At 44.1% G+C, this 18,671-nt stretch overlaps 1 protein-coding gene across 5 annotated transcripts in view; it reads left to right on the top strand.

The window, feature by feature from the left end:
* MAPKAP1 (MAPK associated protein 1) overlaps positions 1-18,671 on the top strand; it is a 138,020-nt gene that overhangs the window by 95,641 nt on the left and 23,708 nt on the right. For 4 of the 5 annotated variants that reach the window (XM_019495313.2, XM_019495312.2, XM_059715755.1 and 1 more), the window contains one exon: positions 11,295-11,402. The exons of the other annotated variant lie outside the window; for it this stretch is intronic. In XM_019495313.2, the coding sequence (XP_019350858.1) occupies positions 11,295-11,402 (108 nt within the window). The remainder of the gene's footprint in view (positions 1-11,294; positions 11,403-18,671) is intronic. 5 annotated transcript variants of the gene reach the window in all.

The following is an 18,671-nucleotide window of genomic DNA, read 5'->3' as shown; positions in this document are numbered from 1 at the left end:
TCCCCGGGGAGTTTGTAGTGTTCATGTCTGGGCAGGGCCACGGTTGTCCTTGTACCTATCTAACCATTTACTTACCGTTACAGGATAGGATTTCTGTTAAACACACGGGCTTAACTGAGACCTCCTTGCCTTTATGCTGCTTTGTTTCTTGATAGCTGCAATGTTCCCATGTGCTATTTTACCTAGTAAGTATTTACAGATATGTATTCCCCATTTGCACAGTTTTTCTCTGGTAATATTTGACTTTAGTAATCCCCTTGTTTTCTTAAAGGGCGTTTTATTCGAGCCATCTCCACTTAAAGAACGTACCTCCCTTGGTCGGCTGTTGTGCTTTATTCCCCTTGCTGCTCCGTTTCGCCGAGGGAGCGTAGGACAGAAGGCGCAGGGACGAGGTTGTGAAGACGGTTTGATGCAGCCCAGAATCTCTGCTGGGAATCGGAGCCACTTTGCCCTCTTCTCTCCCACTTGTGTCAGCTTAAGGCTGCTGCCCAATGAGGGAATTCTCCCTGGCCAGCTGTGGGTGCCTTATCATCCCTATCAGCTGTCAGAGCCTCTGCCTCCACACATTCGTGGTCCTCCAGAAACAGACACCTTCCCCTTGTCTGGACTCTGCCAGAGGTGTTGGGTCTTGTGCGTGTGTTGGGGGAAGGCTTAATCTAGCACAATCTCTTCAGCCATTTTTGTGTTCTGAGAAGGTAAATACATCTCTGCTGGCTGAAGACAGCATCCTAGGGACCAGCTCTTCAAAGCATCTCCCTCTGCCTACCAGCAGGGTCTGTTGTGGTAGGGTTGTAACGCCAGTGACTTGTGCCTTGCCTGTGCATGCCAATCCTGGCCAGACGCTGGGTGGCTGGGAGAAACTCGTGAGCATATGTTAAACAGCTAGGACTGAATAAAGATTTTGGGACCGTTTGCCAGCAAAGAAGCAGCTCTTGCAATTGGTGTGAATTTGCATATCGACCAATTTTGCTAATAAGATTTTCCGGGCTGGTCCCCGAGATGAATGTGAAATGCAGACTAGCAGGAGTCCGTCAGTTTTAGGGTTGTTGATCCTGGTATCTCCTACTTATCGATTCTGCTAGATCGGTAATAAAGCTGTAATGGATGCGGTGTGTTCTGCATTCCCGTTTGCTCTTTGCTCGAAGGCGGTGTTGTTTTCCTGTGGTGAGAGATGTTAGTGTTGCTGTTCCGGATGCATCCACACAACCACCTGCTTAGTACTGTGCTTCACACGTGAAATGTGTTTTGCGTGGCTACTATTGCATTCCTGGTGTCCTTCTCTGTCTGTACTTAGGAGGGAAACACTAATGCAATGTAGAGCACGGATGCTGCTCTAGCAGGGCTGCAAGTAAGCCCCCGCTCTACATGGTGGGGAACAAGGTGTCCGATGAGCGCTTCCTCTTAGATGGGCAGAGGTCTGGGTCGGTCTAGCATGCCGGTTGTGGTGTTCACTCCCCTCCCAGGAGCATATAAAGCTCATCTCACTGCCTTCACATATGTGGGTTTTTTAATTTTTATTTGAATATCATATTTCTGCCATGAGCACAAGTTCATCCATTTCCTGGTTATATTTGAGTTACACGTTGTTAAGTATAAAAGAATTAAAGCCTATAACAATAAATAAGTAAAATACTCTGCTGCTATTTACTGCCTGCGGCTGGTAGCATTGCCTGCTTTATACTCCACAAAAGCACAGCACATAAATGAAGCGTCTTTATTTATTTTAAGGTGCTTTTGACTAAATTCTTTAATTTCGCTGGCTGTCAAGGTAGTGTTAAGTAAAATGGGTTTGAACTGCTGTAGTTTTTGTGTACTGGACTAGATGTCAGAAACCTTTGCCATCACTGGAAATTCTGTCACTCTGGATTTACTATCTGTTTCCCACAGCTGAATTCTTAAACAGTGTGATTTAACACCTTGGCTCTCCATCAACCAGTCCTGGCATTTATTTGAATGCATTACACCACTGGTTTCCATAAACTATTTTACAATTGTTTCAAATAAATGACTGTTTATTTCTGCGAAAACCATCTGTATTTCTGTGGAGAGCGACAGATAACTGTATGTAAAATTTGGTAATGTCACAGCAGTGCAAGTTAAGAAAAACAGATTGGATTGAAAAATCTGATGCTTGTGTATAATGTTAAAAGGTCTGTTTTCGTCCCTTAAACGTCTGTATTTAACAAGTGATATCTGAATTTGCAAAGATAAAATCTTTGCTCCACTTCAGAGGTGTTGAGGGCCTTTGGGGATTTTGAACAAATAAACAGGTTTGGAGGTGTCCCGGTAGCACTAGGGCTTGGGATGTAAACATTCTGCCTTTTCAGCTATCTCCTCTTAAGCTGTTTGCATATTTTTCTGCTGTCCTTACTGTCATTGCCAAGCCTGCCTTTCTGTAATGTGCCAAGAAACCTTCCCCAACAGAAGGCCTGAGATCTCTTAAAGTCTTTGTTTTTCCACAGTGTATTCCTGGCTCTTCCCCTCCAGTTCTCTTTTGTTTACGGCCTCTCTTCTCTACTTCGTTTCCTACGCCGCGGTCAGCATCTTGAAGCTGGTGGCAAAGCCCAAACCTCACCAGTATTTCAACTGAGCCAGGCTCTCCAGATGATGGTAATGTCCTGGTTTGCATAGCTGCCGATTCGGGTGGAATGAGTATTCAGATTGCACTCTTTCCATTCTTCCTCATGCTGGTAGTGAAGGCTAGTACTCAATGGCCTTGCACTTAGTGTGATTGATACATTTTGACAGATTATTTGAAGTGATAGAAATACATAAACTCTCCTCTTTTTTATGGTCTTGTAATAGCTGTAACATATTTCCAGCAAATGTTTTCTATAGTAATAATAAAAAGTGGGTAACAAGAAAAATAAATATAGGTACAGTTAAAACTCAAAAAATAATCTTTTCAAGTTCTAGGGTTGGAGCAATAAAGCTATAAATCTACTTGACTTGGAAAAGGAGAAACTTTGAAATAAGGAAATACCACGGACACCAGCATTGAACCTTTATCTGATGGCTTTCTGTAAATGTTTTCCCTCCTGGTTTGCACTACACGCAGAGAAGACCTCTTTTTCCACCGGGCTGTGGCACAGCTGTGATTTTTTGTTTTGTTTTGTTTTTTTAGGAGACTCTCCTGTTCACATTTGTTCATCTGCTGCGTGTCTGGCAGTCAGGGGTGATTTCCAACTCTCTCTAACTTCCTAGCTATTTGTATCTGTTGGTGTAATAGCACCACAATGCACAAGGTACTTTACAGGATGTGAGAGACGATCCTTTCCCCCCAAGGCTCAAGCTGGGGCAGTTTCAAACGTGGAGGTGTTTGAAGAGATCAGCAGGGAAAGGCTTTGCAGAGGAAGTAGGCGTGAAGGAAAGGAAGGGGGACTGGATGTGTATCCATCCTTGGATGACATCAATGAATGCAGAATGCCGTGGGAATGGGAGAGGTGCAACAAAGACGTGGCCTCCTCTCCCAGTGAAGTGTAAAGCAGGTGCACCATAATCAGAGGGTGTATCTAGCCAGAAACCCTTTTCCATGTTTGTGGCAGTGTCTACAACACTCAGCCCCTGCTTTCACCGAGTCCAGGGCCTGTGTGCTGCTGCTTAACGCTCCTTTACCCACCCTCCCCCCCTTAATTTGCAGGCGATGAGGGAGGGGAAGACCCCATGCCCGTGAGCTCCTATCGCTCAGTTATGCAGGGCTGCACTGACATGCCCATCAGAGGATGGCATCCATGATCACAGCAAGGGGCTTTGGCCACATCCCCGTTAGTGTGTGAGATACGCCCAACGAGCTCTCTTTACTGCGCGTGTGCCGTGTCCCCATCACTGCCATGCTGGATCCGCCCTTGGGGACAGGTCATGTTCCCCTTGGAACGCAGAATAACGTAACACTCGTCCTACAGGCAGGGCTGTCCTTGTTTGTACAGTTGGGCAGCGTGGGTCACTGGATGGGATGCAGGGCTAGGATTCGAGATTTGGAGTTCTCCATCCACTTTTGACTAACCTCAGTAGGCTTACACACACCACGCTGAAACCCTGGGGAGCTCCTGAAGCACTAGCTCTACTAGGACTCCCACCAGTTTCATTGAAGTGAGATTTCTTTTGCGTCATGGGTGGCACCGTGGGAAAAGGAGCGCTCACAGAGAGGAGCACGCGAGGTGAGGTAGGGCTCGCTGTCAAGATATGGTAAATACAGACTAAAACCTCCTGAGCGCAGACTTCTGACTGCAACTGCAGGGCCTCTTGGAGACGTGGTTTGAAGAAGAATGTGCGCCGCAGAAGCAAACCGGCTAAGCTGGAGCTGCAGGGTGAGGACCTGGGAGCGGGGCAGAAGTGGGCTGCAAAGGGTGACCAGGGCCCAGGCAAAGGGGTGTTGTGGTAGCAGCGAGCGTTAGAGGTGGAAGTGCTTTTTCATTCACACTCGCAACGAGCGGAGTTGTGTTGCGCGGCAACAATCTGCAGCTCTCCCAGTTCCTCCAAGTCGTACACGGAGCCGTCTTACCATAGTCCCCATTTTTATCCCTTTTAACTTGTCACAGGCAGAGCCTGGCTTTCCTTTGTTTTTTGTTTAAACGCTTTACGGGTTTCTTGGGAGGGGAGGGGGTTGTTTTATTCTGAAGGGTTTGAGTTTGTTTACTGTGCAGATTCAGCCCCTGACCATAGCATCCCTCATTGCATTGGAAGTTAATGGGGGCAAAATTGCATTGCAAACATTTGAACCTGGAGGAGCCAGGGCTGAACTTAGTTGATCTCTGGTGATCGGTTCAATTTAGTTACGATTTTTAGCCATTAGGCTGGGGTTGAATGATGGTGATTTGGTTGAGGCCAAATGTCTGTAGAAAATTGGCTCTTTGATAAGAGCCCTGTTATCAGAGGGGGATACTTTCTCATTTACATTTAGATGAGTATTGATTATTTATTTACTCAGAGAAGTGAGATTCGTTCCCAATCTTATCTCTCTCGTCTCTGCTTGTCAGCAGAAAGAGAGATAGAGCTCCTGACATCAGCCCAAGATAACAGCACTTTGTAGTAAAGATAAAAGTTGGAATGGGCCTTTTTCTAGTCTTGACTGAAAGGATAAGTTTTAAAAATTAGAACTGATGGGTCATGCTTTCAAAACCCTTTCTGAAAGCTTTGCAATTTAACTAGGCAGCAGCTCTGGTCTGTAATAGGCACGGCCGTTCTCCTTTTGCGAGGGAATTGTTTAATTTGATTATGCTCTGTGGTTCTCATCACCAAGGGTAAATTTCATATTGTGCTGTGGGAAGCCAACAGCGACCTCGTGGCCCACGTACACCTTTTTTTTTTTTTAATTCCTAATGATTAAAGGTGTCTGCTGCAGTGTTTGCCACAACCAAATAAAACAATAAAGACCTTTCCCCAGAAAACAACCAGCAACCGCACTGGAGGGCAGATAAACGTTTTAACAGGTGGGAATGTGTGTTATGGAGATCCACACATTCAAATGTTGCATGCACGTTTGCTGTTTGGAGTCCAGAGGCTGAGAGCATTGCTTGTACCTGAATGGCGATGGACTTCCATGCTGCAGTTGGTCAGGTTGCTCCGCAGTAGCTGATCAGCATATTAAAATCATTGCTAAAAGAGAAGAGTTTGCCTGCCGACTTCTGCAGTTCTGTATGTTTAGGCACTTGCTCATATTTGCAGGATATTTTGCACAGCAGCGTGCTCCAAAAATTAAGATCAGTGAGCCCAAGGCAACTTGGCTGCAAAGGCTGCTGGAACAGGGGTTCAACTATAGCACCTCCTCCGAAAGCTAAAGAGAGTGTAGCCTTTGGGTATGTTGATACCCTTGAATTCCTCGCGTCTAGTTTGCGAATGAAAAATGATTGGCTTGAAGGTCCAACCGCTTCATCTCTTACCATCTTGGCTTGCCTCAGACCACGCTTCTGGTTCATCTCTCTCTCCTTCCGCGTTGGGCGCACCCGTACGGTGGCTTCTGTCGTTCCGCGGCCCTTTCGCTAACCCTTCCCCGGGACAGGGAGGTGTTTCGTTTGCCCTGCTCCCGTCGCCTGCCACAGCAATTTCCATTCTAGAGCCCCAACTCCTCTGTGCCGACGTCTCGCAAAGGGCCGCCTCTCATCCTGGCTCGTGCGAACAGTACTGTGCGTGAGCGTGCTGAGCCAGTGTCTCAGCCAGCTGCAGTGAGACATGAGCTACATGCTCCAGCCGTGGTCTTTTCAGTGAATAGATAAGACTTAGCGGCTGAAGTGGGTGTGCATGACCACTTTACCTTTCACATGCCATATTTTAAAGGTTTGCTTTGAAGCGTGTGTGGAATGCTTGTCCCAGCATTGCAGAAATCCATAAACCTCCAGCGGTGGTATTATAACGTGGAAATTCTGTTGTGAAATGCCCAGAGCAATATTTTGTTACTAGACCATTAAGTTACATGATATTTCTACTATAAATACATCATTTGAACATCTGAAAGGAGTTTTCTATTTACTCCAGTATAACTGCTCCACAGAATCGCTCTTACGTTTTTTCATCTGCTGTAAAGTAGAGCTCGTGTAGCTTTATACAGATTTGTGACATTTTAAACCTATTTTTAAAGGGTAGATACAGCCTAAAGACCCAGTTACACTCCTCCCTGAATTTTACAATATTTACTTCTTTAAAGAATCTGTTCTCTAGAAATTGCCTCAGCAGCTGCCCTGTGGTAGCGGTCTTTCATTGGGTTACATACTGCAACTCAGGAAACATTATCTGACTGTAAACTAAATACTAAGAAGATTTTGGCAATTCATAGAATTGCAGAAATTCACAAGTTGTTCTGAAAAATAGCTCTCACCACTATCATACTCATGCAAAAAGGTGTAACCACCAGCAGCGCTGCACCGTGCACATTGGCAGGGAATTTATTAAGCAGAAAGGACACCGAGTCTCTTTTTTTCACACTTTTCTTTTTTTACATGGGCCGAGACCATGAGAGTCAGTGGTCTTTAGGGAGATGCGCCACTGTTGAGCACTGCTTTTTAACTCCGTATCTTAATTATACTTCACACCTGAGTAAGCAATAATTTTTAAAGGGGGAATAAGTTTTAAAATGATGCTTTTGTTTGCCTTTTCAGCTAGTCCTTCTTTCAGATGCACCTGGAATGGTGGTAACTGAAATTAAAAATTTATGTTATTTTCTGTGGGAGCACTGTGTATAGCCAAAATCACTGGTTCTCCTGCTATGCATTTCACACAATAGTGGGTAAAAAAAGATACTTTAAAAATCAGAATATGCTGGTAAATGAAAACTACAGCTTCCAGCAGTGGGATGTCTGGGCATACTACTGAAAACTACCCCCTGTGAAAATGGCATCTATATTGCTGCTGCGCCTGTTCACTGGGCATCTTGTCGGCAAGTAAATGCTTCCAGTTTAATGTCAGGAGAAGACTCCAGGTGGGAATGACAGGGAAAGGGATGAAGGGAGAAGGCTCACAGGGTTTGCAGATACACCATGCAGGTTTTCAGGTCTGTCCGTGCGCGTACCGGTGGCAGGGGTCCTGGGCTATGCCCTCACAAGCGGGTTCAGAGCTGTGGTGGAAGGAAACCGTGACTGGCCCTGACCTCTCTAACCTCCTGCAGCCAGTGTTTGGAAACGGAGTTAGGCCCATGTCTCGTCAGCACCTTTCTGGCATCTTAAGGAGGGATCACAGATCCCGGGATTTGAGAAACGCGTTCCCTCCCCCCACCTCCATCCTCCAAAAACCGATTCCACGTGCACGTGGCAGTGCTTGTGCACGGCAGCTGGTACGACTTAGCAAGCTGCACCAGCTTTGAAGGGGCCGTGGCAGAACTGCTGCGATTCGTGGGATCCTCGCTCGCCTGCCCTCGGACGTGTTGCGTTCTGTTGTTACGAAGATGATAACAGCCGTAATACTGGTCTGATCTCTGCCGCCTGGAATCTGGGCACAAATAGAATAGGATTCACAGAATCTAGTGAGGTGAAACACTTCCTATGCTGCAGTGGTTTCTGCTTTTGAACGAGTCACTATGATAACAGGAACTTGGAGGCTGAAGCAGTAACTCAGGCCATCGTTCTCGTCTGCTTCGCCTGCTCTGTAGGTGCTGAAGCAGTTGGGTGTTGCATGGGGACTTCTGGAAATCACGCTCCACTGTGCCCCGGTAGCAAGATGAGCTAAGCAGGCTTGTGCCTTCCACCTGAATCTGCTTGATCTTGCCACTTACAGCAGCTTTACGACACAGATTGATTGTGCTGGTATTTCATTTGAATGTTGTGCTCAGTAAGTTTTGTGTAACCACCACACCTTTCTTCTTCATTTTTGAGCCAGTTTTCCAAGATCTCCTGTGGCACAGGAGGAGGAAATGGTGCAGTACACACTTTGCTCCCTTTGCTATTTGTGCTTAGATCAAATGTCTCTGCTTTTTCTTGGAGTGCAATTTGTTTTATAAATGCCTGGAACCAGCTACTTGTGCAATTGCTGATTGTGCTGGGCACAGAGGGAGCAGTTCTGCTTTCCTCCTGTGGCCTGCAAATAGCCTGGCTCTGCATCTGTTCTGAAAGTCACCAGGAATAAGGAGACTCCATTTTACAGAAAAATAATGTGCTATTTCAAGAGCAGAATACACTCGGAACATGCGGTGTGCTCTTCACATGACTTCTGGGGAAACGAAATGAGGAGCTGTAATTGAAACTCTGCTGTAGTAAATTTAAAATTAATTGGCTAACAAATTTCATCTCTTAGGCATGCCATCTGAGGCTAAAAGACTTAATTTTTTTTATATATGTTTTAAATATTTCATCATATACTATCATAATTCAAAGTCAGTAAAGCATTCAGAACTATTTAACTACTAATAGAGAAGGAATAGATTTCATGATTTCAACAAATTTGTTGTATTAAGACCTATTTAGAGACACTTTGTATCACTAAAAACCTTAGTTACATACTTAGCCCAGTAGATCAGGTGGTGTTTTTAGTGACTTGAGAAAAACAGTTGCTTGTTCTAGACTCTTGTGCTTCTCCCCTGGGCAGGGCACGAGCATTGAGGGAGGTTGTGCTTTAAGTGTCAAGTGGATGGAAGTATTTGCCTTCCCTTCAGAAGATTCACACTGTATAAGAAGCCACTTTTAAAGTTAGTGTGGTTAAAATGTTTAACAAAAATAGTTGTGTAATGTAAAAGTGCTTATTTCAGAAACGTAGGCTATTCTTTGACTTATCAGTGCTTTTCTTTGCAAGGAGCGGGTGAGTTTCCAGAATGGGGATAAATAAGTGGGCTGATTGGCTTTTAAAACACTTGGGTTGTTCTTAAAATACCTGTTTCAGTAGAATTATTTGTAAGATTTTGTATTGCGCAGCAAGACCTGAACCCTAGAAAACTAGTGCTGGAGCTGCATTAGGTATTGTAACAAAAAGGCCCGCATTACCTTTACTCCCTGTTTGCTGAGCAGCCAAGGTTTGAGTATATGTTCCTTGCTGACTGAAAGGAGTTCCTGAATATCATTGTTTTCTTTAAATCATTGTAACTGTGAACAGAAATATGATCAGGCTTCTTCTTTTGGATAAGTGAGAAAACCAGGTTCCTAGCTGGTTGTGTTTGACAGCCGGTCTAGTGACACTGCTGGTAGGAGCGTGAACGCTGGCCCCAGCGTCTCAGCCAGCCTCCTGTTTATAAGCTGAGTTCTTCCTGCCTGGGTTCCCCCTTGCAGGTTCATTTGCATACATTTCTCTTCTCATTGTGTCCTAGTCCATTACGTGAAGGTTTGGTTTGCTGCTCCATTAGCAGTCCTGCAATTCCCTGGACTTGGCTTCGTTTAGCTTAGAGAAGTGAACCCCATATATATAGTTTCATTTCAGTTTTAGGTCTAAAACTTTGGGATCATTATGAAAGAAGGGCATGAAAAAAACAAATCTACCTATTGTCCTCGCGCTGATTTATCGCAATACTTACTATAACTTGGCAAATACTAGTCTAATTAATAACATCTTCCTTTTCAGGGGATTTGAATTAATTGAGAAATGGTAGATTGACACTTGAAGCTCAAAAAAAATCAACAGTTAAGTCGCAGGTAGTTGAAAATAATTGGTCGGAAGTAGCAGAGGGCCATACTTGTATCTAATTCTGTCTCCACACCTACTGCGTTTTTTCATATTCAGCAGTTAACAGTATTCAGATCTATAGTACAGCAGATTCGTGTGTCGATGACCCTTGCTGCTTCTTACAGCCAGTAAACTAGTATCACGTTCCATCTGGCATTGGGACCTCTTACCTGCAGCTGTGGAAGCAACGATAACTGGAAGCGTGCGCTCCTGTTAACAAATAAATCTGTCACATTATCTTGTGGATAATAGTGGAATGTGGAAAAGAGTACCGGTAACCACTGCAAATGCATAAGAGGACAGTCCCAGGAGCATCAAGTGTAGGCTTTTATAGAGTCACTAGTGAAAAGGAAAACGGCAGTAGCGCAGGACCAAGTTTTGCAATCAGATGTAAAAAATGCAGGATTCTGTGCAAGCAAGTTGTGCGCAGACCGAGGCAAGCATCTCTTGTGGCCGGCTCAGTCGCCCGCCTGCCTCGTGCGTGGGCAGCCTTTCTTGCCACTTTCCACTCCACCTGCGTGTCTGTGCACGCGCACGTTTGTTTGAGCCCTCAGGAAGGAAGGCACTCGTTTCATTTTACTTTGGGCTGGGGGAGGGATGAACTCAGATAAGCAAAGGGGCCCAGTGTGTCTTTAAATGGGAATTGTTTAGCTATTCTGCAGTTCATCTGCCTTCTCTTCACAATGTGCTTCAGCTTCCAGACAGCATTAGAGAATAGCTGCGTTTCTGAGGCAAATTGCAGGCCTCACAATAGCATTCACAATTGCCTTGCTCTCACTGTATGCAGAGTCAAAGGGAGCAAATGCATTTTACTTTTTCTGCCTCAAGAAAGGTACCCAAATAATCAAAGATTTTTACACTCCAAGATCCAAGTTGATGACTTTACAGCAAGCTCTAGTGCCTGAGTTGATACACAGGATAAAAAAAAAAGCAACTTGGGTTGAGATCAGAAGCGTCTGCTGTTGTACCTTTTTGGCAGTGAAGGGGGCACGAAGTGTCAGACCATGGGAGCTGGATGGAGTAATCTGTCTTCCCGTGCATTTTCTAAACATCCCATCCTCCACTTCTTTATTACTAAGTTCCCTTTTGGTGGAAGAGCTTGAGACATAAACATCTATCTGCTTTGCCTCTAGAATTGAAATATTCTCTTGTTAACTGAACATGATGAGCTGTCCTTCAATCAGGATCCAGAAAATTTCACAAGTTATTTTATATTTCAGGTCCTCAGTATCGGCTGGAGAAGCAGAGTGAACCCAATGTCCCCGTAGACTTAGACTGTACCTTGGAGAGCCAGAGCACTTTGGAATTCTGCCTGGTCCGAGAGAACAGTACGTTTGCCCTTTTCACTTCTGCTCTTGTAAATCGCTTAAGCTCACATAAGTTACGCATGCTGGAATACAGGCTGTGCCGTCTGGGCAAGTAAGTTTTGAAGAGACTCTGTTTCCTAAGGCACTTTCCAACCGTGCCAAAAGAATACTCCGAAGGGAAATGATTGATATCATACCTTTTGGTAAATAGTCTGCATCCTGTTTATCACTTCATGATTAATCTTTTTCTGTTAAACTCTGTTCTGTAAAGTTATGACCAGCCCTGAAAAACACTTGAAATATAAATCCTTTTCTGTTGCAAGCACTATTTAGTGGATCAAGTGATTAGTCTGCAATATATTTTACCATATCAATATCGCTGCTCAAGGAGCCAGCGTTCTTTACAGCTTTAGAAGGGATTAACCGCGTGGATGCCGCGAGAGCAGAGGTGTGCAGCCGCGGGGTTTGTTTACATGTGGGAACCAACGATTTTCTCTCTAGAAATGCTAATTAAACATTCCTTTTTCCTTTCCTTCTTTTTGTCTTTTTCCAAGTTTCATAAAGTTTTTGAACAGGAGGCAGAGTTGTAAGAGTTGTCCGGTGATCCTTTTTGGTCCGTCCATCACTTTCCTGCTTTCTCAGTGACCAAGCTCTCGGTTCTGTTTGTTTGCTTTGCTGCTCCTTCTCCCTCTGCCCCCCAACTTGTGGTGCGGTGCAGCTCTCAACATTTTGATTTCACTAGTCCAAAAAAATGGCATAGGTTTAATTGAGCTCATAGACACTACCAAGAAGTCTCCTATTTCAGCAGTGGTGACTGGAGCCCTTGTCAAGGAGCAGTGGAATTTCTGGTCTTCTTATGGAGTAAACCTTTCATTTGTGTTCATCAGGCTAGAGTATTTCTTTCTTAATTCCTTCCTAGAAGGATAGGACATAGAAAGATGAAGGAGCATCATGGGGGTAATGCCTACCTCAGGTAAGCGATGGGGCCACCCATTTAACAGTGGCAAAACTGAGATTAAAAACAGAAGTGACTTGTCTAATATCGGGTCGGTCAGAGCTGAGTTCAGGTCTCTTGTTCTGAACTCCTGGCCTACATCCAGTACAGACAGAGCTTCTCCACCTTTATTTGTGTGCCGCACTGTTGTAGGGGACCACACACATGTTGGAAGGGTGGCTATAGAAGTCGAAACAGTGAAGCTTTAATCTTGCTCAGCAAACCCAACTGTTTCATAGTATTAAATTTCATGAAGCGTGTTCTAATGATTTGGGCGCACCTCTAAATTATTTTTGTATATCAAATTTTGAGTTTACTATAGCAAAAAAGTTTAGCAGGTTAGTTGTTATTAAACAAGGGCCCACATACCGGCTTCAGTAAAAGGTTTCCCCCGGTTCATATTTCCATAAATGCCTGAGTGCCCGCTATTGACTTGGTGGCAGTCTTCTTCCTTGAGGCAGTACTGCGCTAGTGCCACCGCCTGGGGCAGGAGAGACCAGCCCAGCAAGGCACCTGAGGCAGTGTTGCAAAAACTCCCCTTGATGCCAGTTCTTCTGATCACTCCCAGTCATTCATTGGACCCCTGCAGCCTTTCCCTGAGGGGTCTTTTTAGAGGCTGCTCCTCTAGCAGCCTGGACTGCAAAGCGGACGTTCCTGTGAGGAGCTCTGGATCAGCAGCAGAACGTAACCGAGTGACCCAATGGCCGTGCTGTTGCTGACAGATATGGGCAAAAAGTGCATCAAAAATGCATGTAGGCAGAGGAAAGCCAATTCCCAGTGCCCTGCCTAATGCTGTGCCCAGGAACCTCTGCTGGGATGGAGATGTCACACAGACGTGGTGGTGTTCTCTCACCAGGTCGCTGTGTTTGCATCTCTGCCCTGTACCTGGGCACCCTTCAGTCTGCTAAGAGCCAAGGAAGCTTAAGCCGGAGCTCACCCCTGGGCCTTCCTGGCACATGCCCTAGGTACGAGTTCACGGTCTCATGTCCCAGATGCCTTAGATCCCTGAGATGATGTCAGCCTCCTCAAGCCTCCCAGTAAGTTAATGACCCCCAGAACTCCCACCTTGTGCATGGGTCCCTCTTCACAGGCACAATAGTGAACAGAGAATGGACGCACGCGTTCTGCAAGCCTTGCAAGGACCAGTCACGTTGCATCGGTTAGTGCAAGACTTGTGTAGACCTAAACAGAACAGCAGGTGCCAGTCTCGCCTCCTGCCTCCACCTCTTCGCCATTCTGAAATGCTCCTTGCATTTTGGTGAGTCCTCTCGAGAGTCCACGATCCCTCCCTCTTGCCTGTGGCTTCTCCTCTGAATGGTGACTGATCCTCAGAGTTTAACCAGCCTCTCTTGCCTCTGGTCTGGTGGGTGAGGAGGGTTGACACCGCCCTGGCGACAAACAGCGCTCGCTGCGTGCACCTAAACATCCAGCAGAACGGTGATTATATAAGGGTTTCCAAAATCGCCTCAGAGAACTTGGACCTGGCGATGGTGCATCTATCTTTGGATGAGGCTAAAAATAGAGGTTCATTTGTGTTCATTAATAAAATAATTAATGAATGGCAATCTTCACATCAAATACAAAGAACCATATTTTAGGTTCGGTCACATTTTAAACTATTTTTGTTGAACTTGGGTATGTATGCTGGTAAAGAAGAATTTGTTGGGAGAACTATTATTCTTTAAATATGCTCATTTATTTATTTTTTTTCACGTGGAGCCAAACAGCTGGTGGTAAAATAGATGCCAGTTTATTCTGGGCAAAGATGTAGTTTATATTTCATAGTACAAAGTAAAACAGAAAAACTTCATTAATAGAAATACACCTGAAGAAATCTCCTATGCTTTCAAGGTTTATTAGTGATAGTCCAACTAATAAACCATTGCTTGTATTTGGAACTTTTCAGCTTACAAGTGAGATTTATATTCAAGCTGAATGCTTGCATTTTACAGTCCTAAAATGCTTTTATGAGAAGCAGCTAACTATTCATGGCTAATTTAGTTTTATTCTCTCTATCCTGCTTCTGGAAAGTTCCTCTTTCTCATTTTATCATTAGGTAGTAATTAGTATTCAAGGGAAATTGGTCTTAATATATTAATATTGGTTAAGTGCCTTTAGACCTGTACCAAAGCCAGTGTCTTATTGGAAAATGTAATTGGGGATTCTGTGTATGTAATTAATTGAATTACAATTAAGATCTTTCATTAAGCAATACACTAGTACATTAAAGTAATAAGGGGACGTTTTTGCAATGCAGTTAACCTTGTATTTTTGTTTTATTGGGGAAATACAGATGTGCTTGCTCTTGAAGATGTCATTTTGATTGTATTTAAGTAGCTGTGCTAGAGCTAGTGTTTCTGGGATACCTTTAATGCTAAGGGTTTACCATTTTCATGTGCCAGTGCATGCCTAGTCTTTGAGGAGGATGATCTGCCTTGGTCCTGGTGACTCCTTGGGCATCTTGCTTGGAAGTTCCTAGACCCAACCCTCCATTCTTTGCTGCTTACCTCTTTCACCATTTGAAAGTGAGCCATGCATCCAGGAGCGAAGGTTGACTTCTGTACTTCATCGTGCAGTCCACTGCCTGAACTGCATCCACGTCATACTAGCAGAAGGGGATGCCAGTGATCTTGAAGTTTTGCCTATGGGCAAAGACCTTGAATCTGAACTGGTTCTGAGCGCTAAGCACAGACGGTCCTTGTTGGTCCCTTGCAGCCTTGCAAGGGTGCCCTGCAGATTTTTGTGCAGCGCTGTGAAAGCCTAGAAAGATCAGAGAATAGCTGCTCTCATTCTGCACTCCAGGGGTCACAGATCAGGATTACATACCTCTTCTTTCTTTCTGGGGTTCATCTATGGGTTTTTTTGCTGAACTTGTGGTCAGTGGACAGGCAGTGGTCCTCTCTGGAGCCTTCCTTAGTGTTTTCCTCCCTGCCCCATGATGACAGAAGCCTGTTGTAGGGATCACAATGAAAAACTCGTTTCTTTTCCTGGCGCTTTTCCTAGTGGTCTTCCTTGGTGCTCTGTTTCTCCAGTGCCTAGCCTCAGCTTTTCTCACTTCTCATTTCTGCTGCTTTTATACAGAAAATCCCCAAGTCATTTGTGGCAGTCTAACTTCACAGAGCCACCTCTCGTTAGATAGGTAATGAAATGATAGCAATACAAAGGTATTTGTGAACTTAGCACCTTTGTCCTTTAGAAACCATTTTTTAAAGGACTGCGGTTTTTGAAATAGAAATCTGTTCTCCCAGTCACAGGAGTAGTGTCTGGCTTCAGAAGAATTGCTGGATAGGCTCTTGGTCTAAATAATAGACCTGGAGAGTCCACTTTAGCTGATTGCCTTGCCAAGCAGAAGCTTTTACATTCAAAAGCCACATTGTGATCTCCATTACAAATGCCCTGACAGGCCTGTAAATATTTGACAGGTTTATTCACAGCTGCTTGCATGTGGAAAGTATTTTTTATGATGTTGCCTCCAATCAGCTCTTGGAGATGGCTCTTTCCTCCATTGCTGAATTCCTTCAGTCTCCGAGACATTCTTATAAAGCTGCAGGGGAAGGAGCAATATGCCAAGTTCTATAGTCAGGTTTTTTCCCTGCAGGGCATTTATCTCCGTTGTAACTGATATTACTGCTATTATCCAATGCACCCTCAGGGGTCTTAGTGTCTTGCCATCTTCAGACAGATGATCTGTTCTGATGGTGGAATTCCTGGCTTCTGTCCCATGAGCAGTAACGACAGAAATCCTACAGACCTGAATCTTAAACCGTTCCATGCACGTAAAACCAAATTAGCAAAGGTAACCGTGATTCACAGAGGGTCTGGAACACTTCCACTGCAGTCTACCTTCATGGAGCTTGCTTAGCTCAGCAGTTGTCCTTCATCCTTTAAAAATTGACGGAATATTCAAATATTAAAATCCAGTGGAGATTAATACTCATCGGGGTATATTGCTAGTGTCAATGTTCATAATGTGTTCTGGGAAACTGTTGATGGGAGATGCTAGGAGAGGAGCAGTGCATTGGAGCCATTTCGTACTTCAGGAACTATTTAATACTTAAGGAACATAAAGTGATTCTCTTCCCCCACCATTAAAATACTGCTCCCCCTTGGGTAGAAGAACATGGCAAATAGCTAATGGTGCGTACTGCAGCATACCGAAGCTTAGCATAAGAAATAAAACCTTTGAGAGAAACTGTATTCGACTGAAAACCCGAGGAGGGTTTCAGGAGGCAGAAGGTTAATTACTCTCCAGGGCCGATCCAGAATTAACCTGGAACTGGACTGGGGCGGTGGGGTTAATATCGTCTCGCCGTCATAGGTGGGTCAGTGGTTTCCGAACGAAGAATACCACTGTTGACTCATCTACCGCAGTCCCTGTGGCACCAAAGCGGTCCTTGGAGACTGCCTATCAAATACGCACCCAGCCAGACCATGCTTAGCTAGGCATCAGATGCAATGCAGATGATATGGCTTCAGGCGGTAATATACTTGACCATGTAATATTGCTGTTCTGTGGGTTGTATCAAAATGTTATGGATGAAATGCTGCAGTGTTAAAGCGCAATTGGGTAATTTAAAGAATAAGTGGCGGCTTTAAATTGGCATTTCACTAGTTTTATCTCTTGAACTCAGTCCTTTAACTTATTTTTCTAGTCAGTTTTCTTTTTATTCTGAGGCAATCTATTCCATTACTGCCCTTCTTGCTTTCCTCCCTAGCACCTTTTAAGCCATAGGGTTTCTTAGATGCTTTTAAGTGCACCAAAAGTTTGACATATCTCATTGTATCTTTGAAGTACTGCAGCATGAGAGTTTGACATGATACATTATGATAATCCATAGTATAGAGACATTAACACAGGGGTCTTTGACAAAATACATTGTAATGTCTCTGAAGGAGCCATTACAATTTATCTTGTCATTCTCTAGCATGGAATGGTTACAGTATTAAGAGGGTGTGCACACATTCGCATACTTATATGGACCATTTCATTGGACTTAAAAAAAAAAAAATGCCGAATGATATAGTCCCATTTGTAACTGTAATACTGGGAAGCTAATATGTGTGTGGCGAGGGACATCGCTAGTCTAATTCTTTTACACGAGAGGGGGAATGGGGAAGGCTGCTGGGCCAGTGTCTTTGGAAAATGTGTCTCTTGATACATACTCTAAAATATACTTTCAAAGTATGTAGTTTTAGGATCCCGACTTTTCTGCAGGTGGTGGGAGCAGGGTGTAGTACAGCGAGGAGAATCTGGCTGTGGATTCACAAACTGAAAGGGGGAAAACTTTTTGCTAGGGCAAAAGATATTGAGTATAAGGTTTAATTTCCCTCCTCCCCACGGGTCTAGACTGATCCTGGCCGCTGCTGTGATGTTAGCACCTGCGAAAAGAAATAGGCGGTGGTTCTAAATCCCAAATTATCCCCATTAAAAGGAAGCCTGCTTCTGAATCAGGCGCGTGTGTTTGACACGTGCCGTAGCTTTCCTCTCCTGGGAGCTGTTGCCTTCCCTATCATAAAAGCAAACAATCCCCTTGTTGCCAGAATCCAAACATGGAAACTTACTCTAGTTTCACTATGACTTGAAATCCCCAAATGGCAGATGAATTTACACCACTAGAGTAGGAGGTCAATGCAGGAAGCATTAGTGTGTTGAGCCAGCTCCAACTACATAAGTCTTGAACAGAATTAATATATAGGAATTGACAAGCCTTTTGCTGGTTATACTGTAGCTTTAAGACCTCTAGTAAAATTCTGTCGTCTCATCTCCCCATTATTAAAATTTCAGCAAAATATAAAGTTTTCATTAATCTCCCACAGCAAATTTAGGAGTGTGAACTGGCAGTTGTTTCAGCTTTTAGGACTACATTAGCTGGTGTATTAAACAAAATGTGTCATTCTTCAGTATCTTGTGCAAGAAGCTAAATCAATTTTCAACCATATTTATGCACCACTTTATCTAAAAGCATCTGAATTATCATTTAGAGCCACGATGCTTTATTAGCAGCTGGCATAGAAATTACTCTGTAAAAAATTATGTCACGTTATAGTAATTTTTAAATTGGTGTTAATCCAACATCATAAAATGTAAAAATCTTAAAAGCGTGTTATATTCTTCAGTAATTGGCATTTTGGCTTAATGAGATGTTACCTTTTGTAAAGCTAGTACCTGCAGCAGTAATGAGAATACCAATCAGTAAATAAAATGATTTCTCCATATAGGCCTCACAACGCAAGGATGAAGGCACTGCCCGGACTGTCAGGCACATGAGAGTTTTAGTGGATTCAGGGGGAACGTA

This window comes from Alligator mississippiensis, chromosome 12 (assembly GCF_030867095.1).
Source record: "Alligator mississippiensis isolate rAllMis1 chromosome 12, rAllMis1, whole genome shotgun sequence".
NCBI classification, from domain to species: Eukaryota; Metazoa; Chordata; order Crocodylia; family Alligatoridae; genus Alligator; species Alligator mississippiensis.
Note: the sequence above shows the minus strand (reverse complement) of the source record. Positions and strands in the feature narration are given on the sequence as shown.